This window comes from Phyllosticta citriasiana (assembly GCF_038021145.1).
Source record: "Phyllosticta citriasiana strain CBS 120426 chromosome Unknown IWZ02scaffold_5, whole genome shotgun sequence".
NCBI classification, from domain to species: Eukaryota; Fungi; Ascomycota; class Dothideomycetes; order Botryosphaeriales; family Phyllostictaceae; genus Phyllosticta; species Phyllosticta citriasiana.
Window position 1 is genome coordinate 385,464 of NW_027117282.1, and position 10,583 is coordinate 396,046.

Below are 10,583 nucleotides of genomic sequence, written 5' to 3' on the forward strand. Positions count from 1 at the left end.
TCACAGTGTGACTGGGCATGCATACTTCTCTGCTCGTAGAAGTTGACCAGAGAATGGAGGGAGATCAGAGTTCCTAGATTGCCAGAATAGTACATCATGATCTAGAGGGCCATCAAGTACGGAAGTGGTAGTTCCTTGCGCTGTTATTCGTGAAAGACTGAATGACAGCCTGCGTGTTGAACTTCCAGTGCAGTCACTCCACCCGAAGTGGTATGTGGATGGAGGAACTACATTAACATCTGTGTATCCTAGAGCTTCATACTCACCTTCCAGTTGTGACCCCAGCCGCACCTCCTTCCCAAACCCACCGCCTGGCAAAACAGGCAAGTAGCGTGTGCGCCTCCCTTCCCACCCAATCCCACACACCCACAACACAGCACTAAAAAACAACCCGCCTTTCCCTCCCACCACTCCTCTTCCTCTCTGCCCCACCCTTTTTGTCCGTTCGCAACAGCCCTTCCTTGCCTGACCATATCGCCATGTCAGATGCCGCTGTTGAAACCTCTTCCTCCTCTGCCTCGACTCACCCTCACCCTCTCCATGACAGCCGGCACGAATGCGTCATGCAATGGATGGAAAACTTGGGAAACGAAGTGAGTGAGTTGCGTGAGCGCTTGCCTGTCAGCCCTTCTTTTTCTCCTCTCGCCTGCTTTGCCCTGCTTCTGGGGCATTCGAGTGTGCGATGCCGCTTGAGTGGTGTTGTATTTTCAGCATCCATACTACTCTCTTCACGTTTCCTTCTCTTACGCCTTGCTGGCTCGGCCGCGTTTGCAACAACGCTCGAGTATTGAATTCGCGTCATCGCCCGCCCTCTTGTATCAGAAGGGACACATACGTCCGCCGGCTGGCTGTAGCTAACTCATGTGCCTCACACGCACTCAGACTGATGCTATGGAAGATGCATTAGACATGCCTGACGCCACCGACCCTGACAGCAGCAGCAGTGGCGGAGCAATAGCGTCTTCCTCACGACAAAAGTACACCACGCTCTTTGGACACCAGGGCGAGGAAGAGCTAGACGACAGCAGCGGCGGCGTTGATATCGTTCGGCCGGACAGCAGAGTGGTCGTGGATTTGGTGAGTTCTTCCATCTAGATGGAGAGGAGCAACATCATCCGTACTCGACGATTGACGGATGTGTGACGACGCGCTTTTTCTTGCATGTCGATGCATGTCGGGGCAAGGAGGTAGACCGACTGGTTTATGGCCGATTGACCGACGGCTGACACCCTCGCTCCATAGAACAAACACCCAGCCCAGAGCTGGCACGAGCAAGTGCTCACAGCAGCCACCGAGGAAAGGATGCAAGCCGAAAGAGGAGAGCACAAGCCTCCAACATCTCCACCAGGTTACGAGGGACGAGGCATGTCAACACGCCACGGCGATATGCAGGGTCAGGAAGAGGTATGTTGTCACTCTCCACACAGACATGAGGAGACTTTTGAGTACTGACTGCCGTCTTCTTCGCCCATACACAGGTCGCATATGATCCATTGGCGCAGTCAGAAAGTGAGCAAGCTGCGATCAGGAACGACGAAGGTGAACGCAGGGTAAGTTCTCTCCTATGCATCCGTGCGTGTGAAAGCAGATGAAAAGCTCAAGTTCGACTTCGATGATGCTGACTGACTTGCCTTCTTCACCCGCAGGTGATGGACACACTGCACGACGAGCTCACTCAGTCGGCATACTTCAGAGCAATGATGGCCCAAGTTGCTATTCTTGCCCAGAAAGCTCCAAAGGCTTCTCCGCACCACGTTGACGCAGGTGGTGCAGCAGGTGATCTGGAGGCTTCTGCACCCGACCTCCACGACACCAACCACTTTCGCCGCTTGACGAGCGACTTTCTCGGCAAGCCTGTGCCATTTTCGGAGTACGGCTACGTCAAGGACACCGGCGTCGACATGCCCGATCCCAGCGCCACTGATGCAGCTGCTTCTCACCAGCCGTTCTCGTTGTTTGGCGAAGGCGGCGGTGGTATAAGCAGCAATGCTGCCACCCGAGGCTTCCTGACGCAAGATAATGACCTCACCGTGGGATCCGAGAAGCCAAAGGTCTTTCCCTCGCGCGGTGACGAAGGCTGCGATGAATGGTGTGAGCGGTACCTGCATGAAGAGCAGCGTATCCTCGGCGAGCTTGCGAAGCTCAAATCGAACGCCAAATGCCAGGCTCCAGATGGAGGTGAGTTTGGTTGTGCTCCTCTTGCTTTGTTCTTCCAAACTCTTTCACCTGAGACTTTGATCTAACGCTTACAATAGATGATGACGACCTCTCTGTCTCGCCCGACGATGACGATGTTACGGATGCTGAAGACAACCAACGTCAAGACCATACTCAAGCGCCTGATCCGGACATGGACCTGGATTCGGACCAAGACTCTCCAGTCGAGGACGACGATGATCCGAATGACGGCGACTACCGCGAAGCCGGTGACGAGCAACGGCAACACGTGAACCTGGATCGTGATAAGCTTGAGGAAGAAGAGGAAGAAGAGGAGGACAAGGATGATTACGAGGACGAGATCGTCCACTCGCCCATCAAATACGAGCTGAGGACCGCTGCTAGACAGATCAGGCCCATCATGACAAACATCGTTGACTGGGACAAGTCTGGTGACTACAACCCATCAGCGAAAGGTCCTCCCAAGACACCAGACAGGCGCCCTAAAGCTAAGCGACAGAGAGAGGACGGCGAAGAGAGTCCTGGAAAGCGGATGAGGAGTGCTCGTCAGCTTTCGCCTTCAAAGGCTAGGCAACTGGGTGCTGCCTGGGTCGTGACGCTTGAGCTACAATCTGAAGCAGGAAGAGAGCTGCTGTCAAAGTACCAAGACAACTGGCCAGAGGCCGAGTACAACAACCTCTCCTCCAACAACCCTCTTCTTGCTCCGCCGGCTGAAGATGGCGACGACGACAGTCCAACAAGGCGTTGCATGAGGCCCCGACGGCGCCCCATCCGCTACGACACCTCGCCCTTTACAATCGATGATCTTCCAGTCATCGCAGACCCCACGGGCGAGCAAGACGACTTGCGCAACCATCCTGCTGCTCGTGGCTGTGTCCGCTGCCGTGAGGTTGGCGAAGTCTGTGACCTTCGCAAGCCTGGCGCCGTTTGGCCCTGTGTGCAGTGCTTGACAGAGTACAAGGATGTCGATGGGCACGTTCCGTGTGAACTCCTGACGCCTCCGGAAAGGAAGCAAGAATGCGAAACATGCCAAGATCATGGCCTCGAGTGCTCCTATGGCGTTGAAGAAGGAGAAGACGTCCAAGAAGACCACAGTGGCCCTTGCCGCCAGTGTGCAGCCTCTGGAGAGCGATGCATTGCCGGCCCACACAAAGACGCTATTCGTATTCGCGCCACGTACACGCCGCCTCCTGATGTTCGCTACATCAAGTACAGGGCTTTTGTTACGTGCACAGAATGCAGGCGTGCCAGAAGACATTGCTCTTTGAGGAAGAAGGAGGATGACCCACCCTGCGACTCTTGTTTAGACGCCGGAATTGAGTGCACATTTGAGAGACTCCCATCAGCGGCGAAACTGGCATCCAGGTCTGGACATGCGACTCAAAGTCCAAGCAAAAACCGTCCCGAATGCGAACACGACCCATCGGCAAAGCATGATGCCATGGACGTTGATGACCATTTCATAGAGACTGGCTTGGAGCACGACTGGAAAGGATCGACTGAAGTCATCGCAGGCCCTTCCACTGACCCCAATGGCAAGGGAAAGCAAAGGGCGATCGAAGTAGTTGCATATGCTTCTGCACATTGTCCTGCAGATGCCAACAAAGGAAAGCAAAAGGCAACGGAGGTAACCGCAGACCCTTTCACAGACTCCAGTGGCAGAGGAAACCAACTGCCGATGGACATGACCACTGGTCCGATGGCGTACTACTCGAAGTTCATGAGCCCGAAGCAGCTTGCAATGATGGTAGATGAGACAATGCAACAGCCCCGCCCAAAGAAGAACATCCAGCAGCAGGGTTCTGTCAAGCTCATCAACCCTCGGTCGACGCTCGAGGTCAAGAAGAAGGAGTACGTCCCTTCGGACGAGCCATTTGAGGCGGCGACAAGTGCGGATGTGCCAAAAATCGAGATGGAGGACGTCCATGGCAACAAGGGCTACGTCGAGAGGCTCTTTACGGCCTTTGCTCATCCCATCCAGTTCAGTCTCAACCGTGATGGCTGCAACTTCTGCAAGTCGCTGTCCTACGGCCAATACGGCATCGGTTGGAGGAAGGCAGAAGTTATTGCGTGGTCGAACCAATGCGGATACACCGAGCTAGAGGGCGGCCACCGCGGCGAAGGGGTCGAAGCGGCTTTCATGTGTCGACGCTGCGTGGTAGAGCGCTTCCAGATCGCATCTTGCAACAGCATTGGATTCCACAGAGCCAACGATTTCCAGCGTCTTTGGCCAGTTTCGATAAGTAGCGCGAAGAAGGAGATGGCCATGGCGGCTCAGTGGAATCGGCTTGTCAACGGCCAGCCTTCGTCCAGCGATAAGTGGTGCAGCATCTGCGTCGCGCCGGCGTCATTCGAATGCTGCCGATCACCACAGCCAGGCAGGCCAGGATGCGCTCTGCAGCTCTGTGACGGCTGCTACCATGAGCTGATGGCCTGTGGAAGGGGCGGTCTTCAGCAGTTTTTGGAGCAGAAGCTCAGGAGCGAGAAGGCCATGGCGCACGCCAGGGCGGATGCATGTTTCCTCTTCAGAGACAGCATCCTGTGCAAGTCTGTCTTTGAGCAGTCAAAAAAAAGCAAGGGATGAGTAGGAGGTTGGAAAAGTTGATATTACGTCGAGGAGCTTGTCTTGCATCTGCGAGACCGAAAGGTGCGAAGCTGTTTGCGTCGTTCCTGGGTTGGGTGGCGAAGTTGACAAAAAGGGGCCGGGCTAATGAGGTGATTGGATTCTGGAAAGTGGCCAGGTCGTTGCAAGGAGTTGTCGCAGCTTTGGCACTTCTGGATAAAACAGCACGGTCTGCTAGCGGTTTGGAGCGAAGGCGGGAGGAGAAAAGTCTAAAAGGTACCAAATGAACATCTCTTGCACCTATGTTCCCGCTGAGTGATTCTGACGCAGAGATCCGAGTGACGTCGCCGTTGGGCGGTCCATGGTGCTCGGGTGCTTTGGCTGGAAGATGCGGAGTGGACTTGAAGAGAAATGGTTCTAATAGGGCGATGGAACCACTCTCATACCTCTATACAGTAACGATGACGGGATTGGACAGATACCTACCTACATGTATGTATGTTGTGGTGTGGTGGCACGGACCTACTTACAGCTTCATGTTTCGAGTCTAGCGTTAGTCTCAAAAGGCAATCGCGACTTACTGTGCCTACAAGCGGCTACTCCACAAACTCCCATCACCACCTACACTGCCTTTCAAAGCCCGACACGTCGAGATGCTAGGCCTTGCACCTGGTGATAGTGATCAATTACACTTTGTCCTGCTTGAGGATTAGTGAGTGAGTGAGTGAGTGAGTGAGTGAGTGAGTGAGTGAGTGAGGGATGGAGCGACCTACCGCACCTCACACGTAGGAGGAGGGAGGGCGGCGAGAGACACAGCGAGCGAGGAGCGGTAGCGAAGTGGAAGGATTCAAGGAAAGGAGGGAGACAGGGCGGCGCAACGTTGGTGACAAGTAGGTATCTAGGTAGGTACGTACGTGGGTGTGGCAGTCAACTTTACGGACAAGCTAAAAGCCGTGCTGTACATACATACATGAACGCCGTTGACGATATGTACGCCATTCGATGCTGACAAAACCGATTCCATCAGGTCCGACCTCCACCCAACTCTTCACTGCACCCACCCTTCCTCCTTCATCTCTCAACTTCAGTCTGGGGGGATATTGCTGTCACGTTGGGATTTTTTCTTCCCCAGGCAGTCTTCAATTTTTTTTTTAATTTTTTTTGGCCAACTCCAGTCCATTTTGCCAAAACCCTCCAACCATCTAACCATCCAGGGACCCCGACCAAGCACGGAGCTTGCTCCCGATTCCCCCTTCCACCAAAGCGCGGGGCAAATACGTGGTCGGTGTGTGTGCGCAATGTGCCAGTCGACGAGCCCAAGAAAAAGCAAATGGGTCCTCGCGGACCATCCAGCCAACGCACCCATTGAAAAAAAAAAAAAAAAAAAAGAGAGAGAAAAAGAAACACACGTACCCTAGCGCTGCCGACGAAGTTGAAGAGGTAGTCAGGAATAGTGAGAGAAGAGAAAAGGAAATAAAGCGGGGCGGAAGGCAAGCTGCATGTAAGCTTCCGCCGACCCCTGGCAACAGCTCAGTAACTGTGCCCATGCGTCATTGTACACTACACGAAAAAAAGAAACGATGAAAAGAGAAAAGAGGACACGGTCGCCCCGCGGAGCAGCAATAGCATAAGCAGCGCCCAGACGACGTGAGAAAAAAGAAAGGGAAGACGAATACGTGGATGGATGGTTGCCCGCCCTGTGCAATGCTTCCCTAGTATTTATGTGTTTTTGAGTGCGAACCGTGGCTGGATGTGGGCAGGAACAGAGCCGCGGCGGAAAGGGGAGGAAGTACATAGTAGGTAGGTGGGTAGGCGGGTGGCGAGGCAATTCAAACAGAGGGAAAAAGAAAAGAAAACAAGACGGAGTGTATGTGAGACAAAATGACGAGTGTTTGTGCGTGTTGTCGATAAAGTAGATTCCGTGTCTTTTCCCCGCTGCGTAAATGGTATCTTCTGAAAAGCCGACAAAAAACCTGACGCGCGTGGCCCCGATACTCCGCGTCTTCGCTATTCTATACACATTTGTTTGAAAAATGGAGGCTTCTGGCCTCAAGAGTTGTCTTGTGAGCTACTCGTAGCCGCGTGTTCTACTGTCGATTGTGCCGTGGATAGCATCCTGAGATGTAGTCCGGCCGGCATTCGTCGCTGAACTAAAGGCGAGACTTGATGCCAGGCAAGTGTGAATGGCACGACTCGCGTTTTGATCCGGTGTCCCGAGTCGTCCAAAGATCCAATCAGTGTGCGCGGGTGCCAGCCGGTTCAAGGAAGGCGTAGTCTTCATTACCGGAACCAGTTGGCAAATCTCCGACGTTGTTCACCAGCAGCTCCAATCGCCTCGAGGCATGTCGACTTGTCGTAGAGCTCCTATCATCATGTTAGCGGTTGCCACAGGGCTTTATGGCGGGCTTCTTACATCGTCGTCCTTGCATATCCGCAGGTCCAGGACAAGACTCTTGATGTCGTCGTTCCGGGCAATGTTGGGGTACGGAACACCTTGGGCTCGCTGGATGCCGACAATGACTTCTCCCATAATGGCAAACTTCTTCCAATTGATCCTTTCCCTGCCTTCAATGCCTCCAGGTGGCGCTTCCTTCTCTTGCTGCCCTGTCCGATTCAACACCGCCTGAAGCTTTGCGGCCGACTCTGCCTCGGCCTTTGCAGCACCGCCGTCCGCATTCGCCGCCGTGACCATGGCGACTTGTGGGTTGGCAGAGGGCCGTCTGCTGGGTTCTGCCACAAAGGTCGCGTTGCCTTCGGCAGCAGACACCAGGTCTCGTCGGTGCAGTGGGAGATATGGTATCCTCTCTCCCGAAGAGTTTTCCCAGGCAAGACGATACGCAAAGTGGCTCTTTTGCGTACTCATCAAGATCTCCAGCTTCATAAAGTCTTTGGCGATTGCAGGCTGGATGAGCTCTCTCGTGGCCGCCAGACGATGGATCGCAGTCCCGTTTAATCCAGCCAGGATGGCGCCGAGCGAGTTGTAGTTGTTGAGCTCGCGCAGTTTGCGCGCGACCTTCATAAACTTTTCCAGCATCATGGCGCGGTGCTTTGGCTTGTCACGGAAAAGGATGAAGTTGGTAACCCAGTACGCCAGGTGGTTGAAGTGTTCAATCATGCGGTCCACATTGTCGAGGTTTTTGCACTTTTTCTTTTCCGCAGCATTGAGACTGACGTGCCGTACCAAGTCACGTGGGCGAATGGAGGAGAACATGATCCAGTCGATGCGCGTCAATTCGCGGGCAATGGCTTCCTCTGGTTCGCCCATGAGCAGGTGCCATTGCGTCTTGGTTAGCTGGGCGCGTGGGATCGGCATAAGCAGCTTGGCTTGCCGCCGGGCAGCATCAATCGTGTTCAGCATGGTCCCCGCCGAACTCGTCGAGGTTGCACTTCCGGAGCGTTCGAAATGACTTGAGTTTGCATCCTTTTGGCTGGCGGAGTCCCCTGTCACACTGATGGACAAGTCGGTGGTGCTCTTGGAAAGCGAGTCGTCCTCGGACTCTTCGGCCACGATGACATGGTTCACCGACGGGCTCCTCCCCTGATCCGCACGCTCCCGGTTCTTATCGTTGCACGCCCAGTCAGTGTCGTCATCCTCGTGAGCAACCTCCAGATCGGACAGAATCTCCTTGTATGCGACGGCGAATATTCGATTGTGCGAGAGGCGATTGACAAATTGCATCATCTTGCGCTTGGTAAGGGGATGTGCAAAGTCTCCAGGATAGTTGCTGAGCCACTGGTCCATGATGGACAGGTGCCGCAGCTGCGAAGTCGTACGGATCATCTTGGGGTGTTTTTCGTGCTCGAGCGCGTCGAAGCGCTTGATGATGGCGTCGAGAAGCTGGCTGGGGGCGGCGAACTTGCGGTAGAGGGCGAGGAAGATGGCAATGAATTTCGTGTCTTGCTTTGACTGCGGCTGGGCGACCAGGCGGTCGACGAGCTGGTCAAGGGTGTATCCATTCTCGTCGGAGGGCATGACGGAGACGATGCTGGGCTCGTAGTCCGAATCGTTGGCTTCTGAACCAAATGAGTCGTAGCCGGTAGGTTCTTCGAGGTCGGCAAAGGCGTTGTAGGAACGGGGGGCGGTTTTGATCTGTACTTCTGCATCATTGTCCGACTGGAACTTTAGACGCGAACCCGAAAACTCTGAGCTGGCGCGTTCATGTTTTCTGTTCCAGCCGGGGCGGGGGGAGATGGGTCGTAGAGCGGACGAATTGGAAGCGGCGCGGCGGCGGAAAGCAGCGTTTGCTTTGGACGAGTCTGCAGGCAGTTAGGAAAAAATGAATCTGGGCGAGCGTGAAACACGTCGCACGCCATGAAACAGCTGCTGCTGTGCAACAGCAAACGCGCTAGCCGGACCGAGCACCCATGCGCGCGCGACAGGGAGTCCTGTAGGGGCAGGGCACAGCAAAGAAAAGCACCGGCGGCATCAAAAAGAAGGAAAACACTCACCCTGTCGCGATGCCAAAATAGCCCGCAGCATGACCGAAAGGCAGAGCCTCTGACTCTCGGGAGAGCCATCTGAGCTTCGAAACGCGGGCAGCTCTCCCACCAATGTCTTGGCCCGCTGCTCCACCACGGCTGGATCTACCTGGCGATGCGCCGGGTGGTGGTCGCACTTGCAGCCGACGAGCACGCATGGCAGCGCCGTCTTGTGCACCACGTCTGTCGGGACCAAAATCAGCCATTGTCGGTTGTCGCACAGGAAAAACACGCACTCAGCATTCCTGGCACCTGCGCCAGGCTTTCCTGGTTCATTACGTCGTACAGCATGAGGGCGCCGTCTATCCGGGGCATCGGGGCGTCTTGGACCTTGTCGGGCCAGCTGATGCGGTCGTCGTCCTCTAGGTCCAAGTCTTTGAAGGCTACCTCGACGAGGCGCACCGTGTGGACGGCGCCGTCAATGGACAGCTTGCGTGTTTCGATGCGCTCACACGGGCGGCCGACGATGCCGAATGCGCGACCCATGAACTGCGACTTGCCCACGCCATGGTCGCCAATGACGCCGATATTAATGTCGTGGAGGTCGGCGGCCTGCAGCGCAATCAATCAGTCAGCGGCGCGTGTCTGCGGCGAGGGGGAGCTCTCGAGTACGCGCCTGAGAGGGAGGAGAGCGAGACCCGTTGGCCTGGGGGCCGTCCATTGGCGAGGGGATGTCGTTGGAGGCGGACGAGGTGTAATGGGGTGACTCGTGGTATCGTTGGAAAAAAGGGTCCTTGGATATGTCGTCCTGGGGAGTTTCGTCGTCGCCGGAAAGGTACCGGGAGTAATCTAGGTAGGCCTGAAAATCATGGCCGTGTACGCCGGGCGGGCTGTCGAGCGAGGAGTGGGCGAGGGGGGCGGAAAGGGTTCTGGCCCCAAGACGCGGTCTCGAAGGGGGCTGAGCGGGGGTGGTGATGATGCGATGGGAGGAAGATTCGGAGGTCGGAGGGGTGTTTGTGGTCGAGGCGGCGTGCTTGTGCGACGACTTGGGTGGGTTGGAGGTGGTGTCGGGCTGGTTGGTTTGGGTTTGGGCTAAGGCTTGGGGCGGCGCGTGGAGGGCCTTGTCCCTGTCCTTGCGGGAGCCACCACTCCAGGGCATATGCAGACGGCGCGACGAGGTCGACGACGAGGTCGAGGTCGAGGTCGAGGTCGGGGTCGAGGGTTTGCGCGTGTTTGTGTTTGCCTTTGCCGTGGTGGTGATGCTGTCGACGTCGCTGATGGACGAAGAAGAACGCCCCTGGCGCGTGGGCGGCGAGACGACGCCCGAGCCAGCTTTGGCTTTGGCATTGGCAGTGGATGGCCGCCGCCGTCCATGTCGTGGGGGGCCAGTAGTGCCGGCCTCGAGGATGGTAACGCGCATCAT

The 10,583-nt window shown here is 55.7% G+C and overlaps 4 protein-coding genes across 4 annotated transcripts; 1 reads left to right on the top strand and 3 right to left on the bottom strand.

Moving 5' to 3' along the window:
- Window positions 1-1,526: 1,526 nt before the first annotated feature.
- IWZ02DRAFT_222425 (uncharacterized protein) lies at window positions 1,527-2,229 on the bottom strand. Its single transcript, XM_066762843.1, has one exon. The coding sequence runs from the start codon at window positions 2,106-2,108 to the stop codon at window positions 1,563-1,565; it is 546 nt and encodes a 181-aa protein (XP_066623591.1). The 5' UTR covers window positions 2,109-2,229; the 3' UTR covers window positions 1,527-1,562.
- A 697-nt stretch (window positions 2,230-2,926) lies between these two features.
- Window positions 2,927-4,762, top strand: IWZ02DRAFT_376165 (uncharacterized protein; the record flags this gene model as incomplete). Its single annotated transcript, XM_066764869.1, has 2 exons — window positions 2,927-3,682; window positions 4,058-4,762. 2 exons carry the CDS (start codon window positions 2,927-2,929, stop codon window positions 4,760-4,762), a joined length of 1,461 nt encoding a protein of 486 aa, XP_066623592.1.
- Window positions 4,763-6,778: 2,016 nt separating this feature from the next.
- Window positions 6,779-9,963, bottom strand: IWZ02DRAFT_222458 (ras guanine nucleotide exchange factor domain-containing protein). Its single transcript, XM_066762844.1, has 5 exons — window positions 9,859-9,963; window positions 9,457-9,772; window positions 9,191-9,403; window positions 7,155-8,998; window positions 6,779-7,105 (listed from the first exon to the last, which is right to left on the bottom strand). Exons 2-5 carry the CDS (start codon window positions 9,704-9,706, stop codon window positions 7,022-7,024), a joined length of 2,391 nt encoding a protein of 796 aa, XP_066623593.1. The 5' UTR covers window positions 9,707-9,772; window positions 9,859-9,963; the 3' UTR covers window positions 6,779-7,021.
- IWZ02DRAFT_431977 (uncharacterized protein) lies at window positions 9,792-10,583 on the bottom strand (the record flags this gene model as incomplete). The annotated part of the gene is made up of 1 exon (XM_066766191.1): window positions 9,792-10,583. The coding sequence occupies one exon, from the start codon at window positions 10,581-10,583 to the stop codon at window positions 9,792-9,794; it is 792 nt and encodes a 263-aa protein (XP_066623594.1).

Coding starts and splice junctions, on each gene's coding strand:
- IWZ02DRAFT_222425 (XM_066762843.1), bottom strand. CDS start 2,108: ATGCAGGTACCGCTCACACCATTCATCGCAGCCTTCGTCACCGCGCGA.
- IWZ02DRAFT_222458 (XM_066762844.1), bottom strand. CDS start 9,706: ATGGGTCGCGCATTCGGCATCGTCGGCCGCCCGTGTGAGCGCATCGAA. Junction 9,404..9,456: donor GCAGGTGCCAGGAATGCTGA/GTGCGTGTTTTT, acceptor TGGTCCCGACAG/ACGTGGTGCACAAGACGGCG. Junction 8,999..9,190: donor TATTTTGGCATCGCGACAGG/GTGAGTGTTTTC, acceptor AACTGCCTGCAG/ACTCGTCCAAAGCAAACGCT.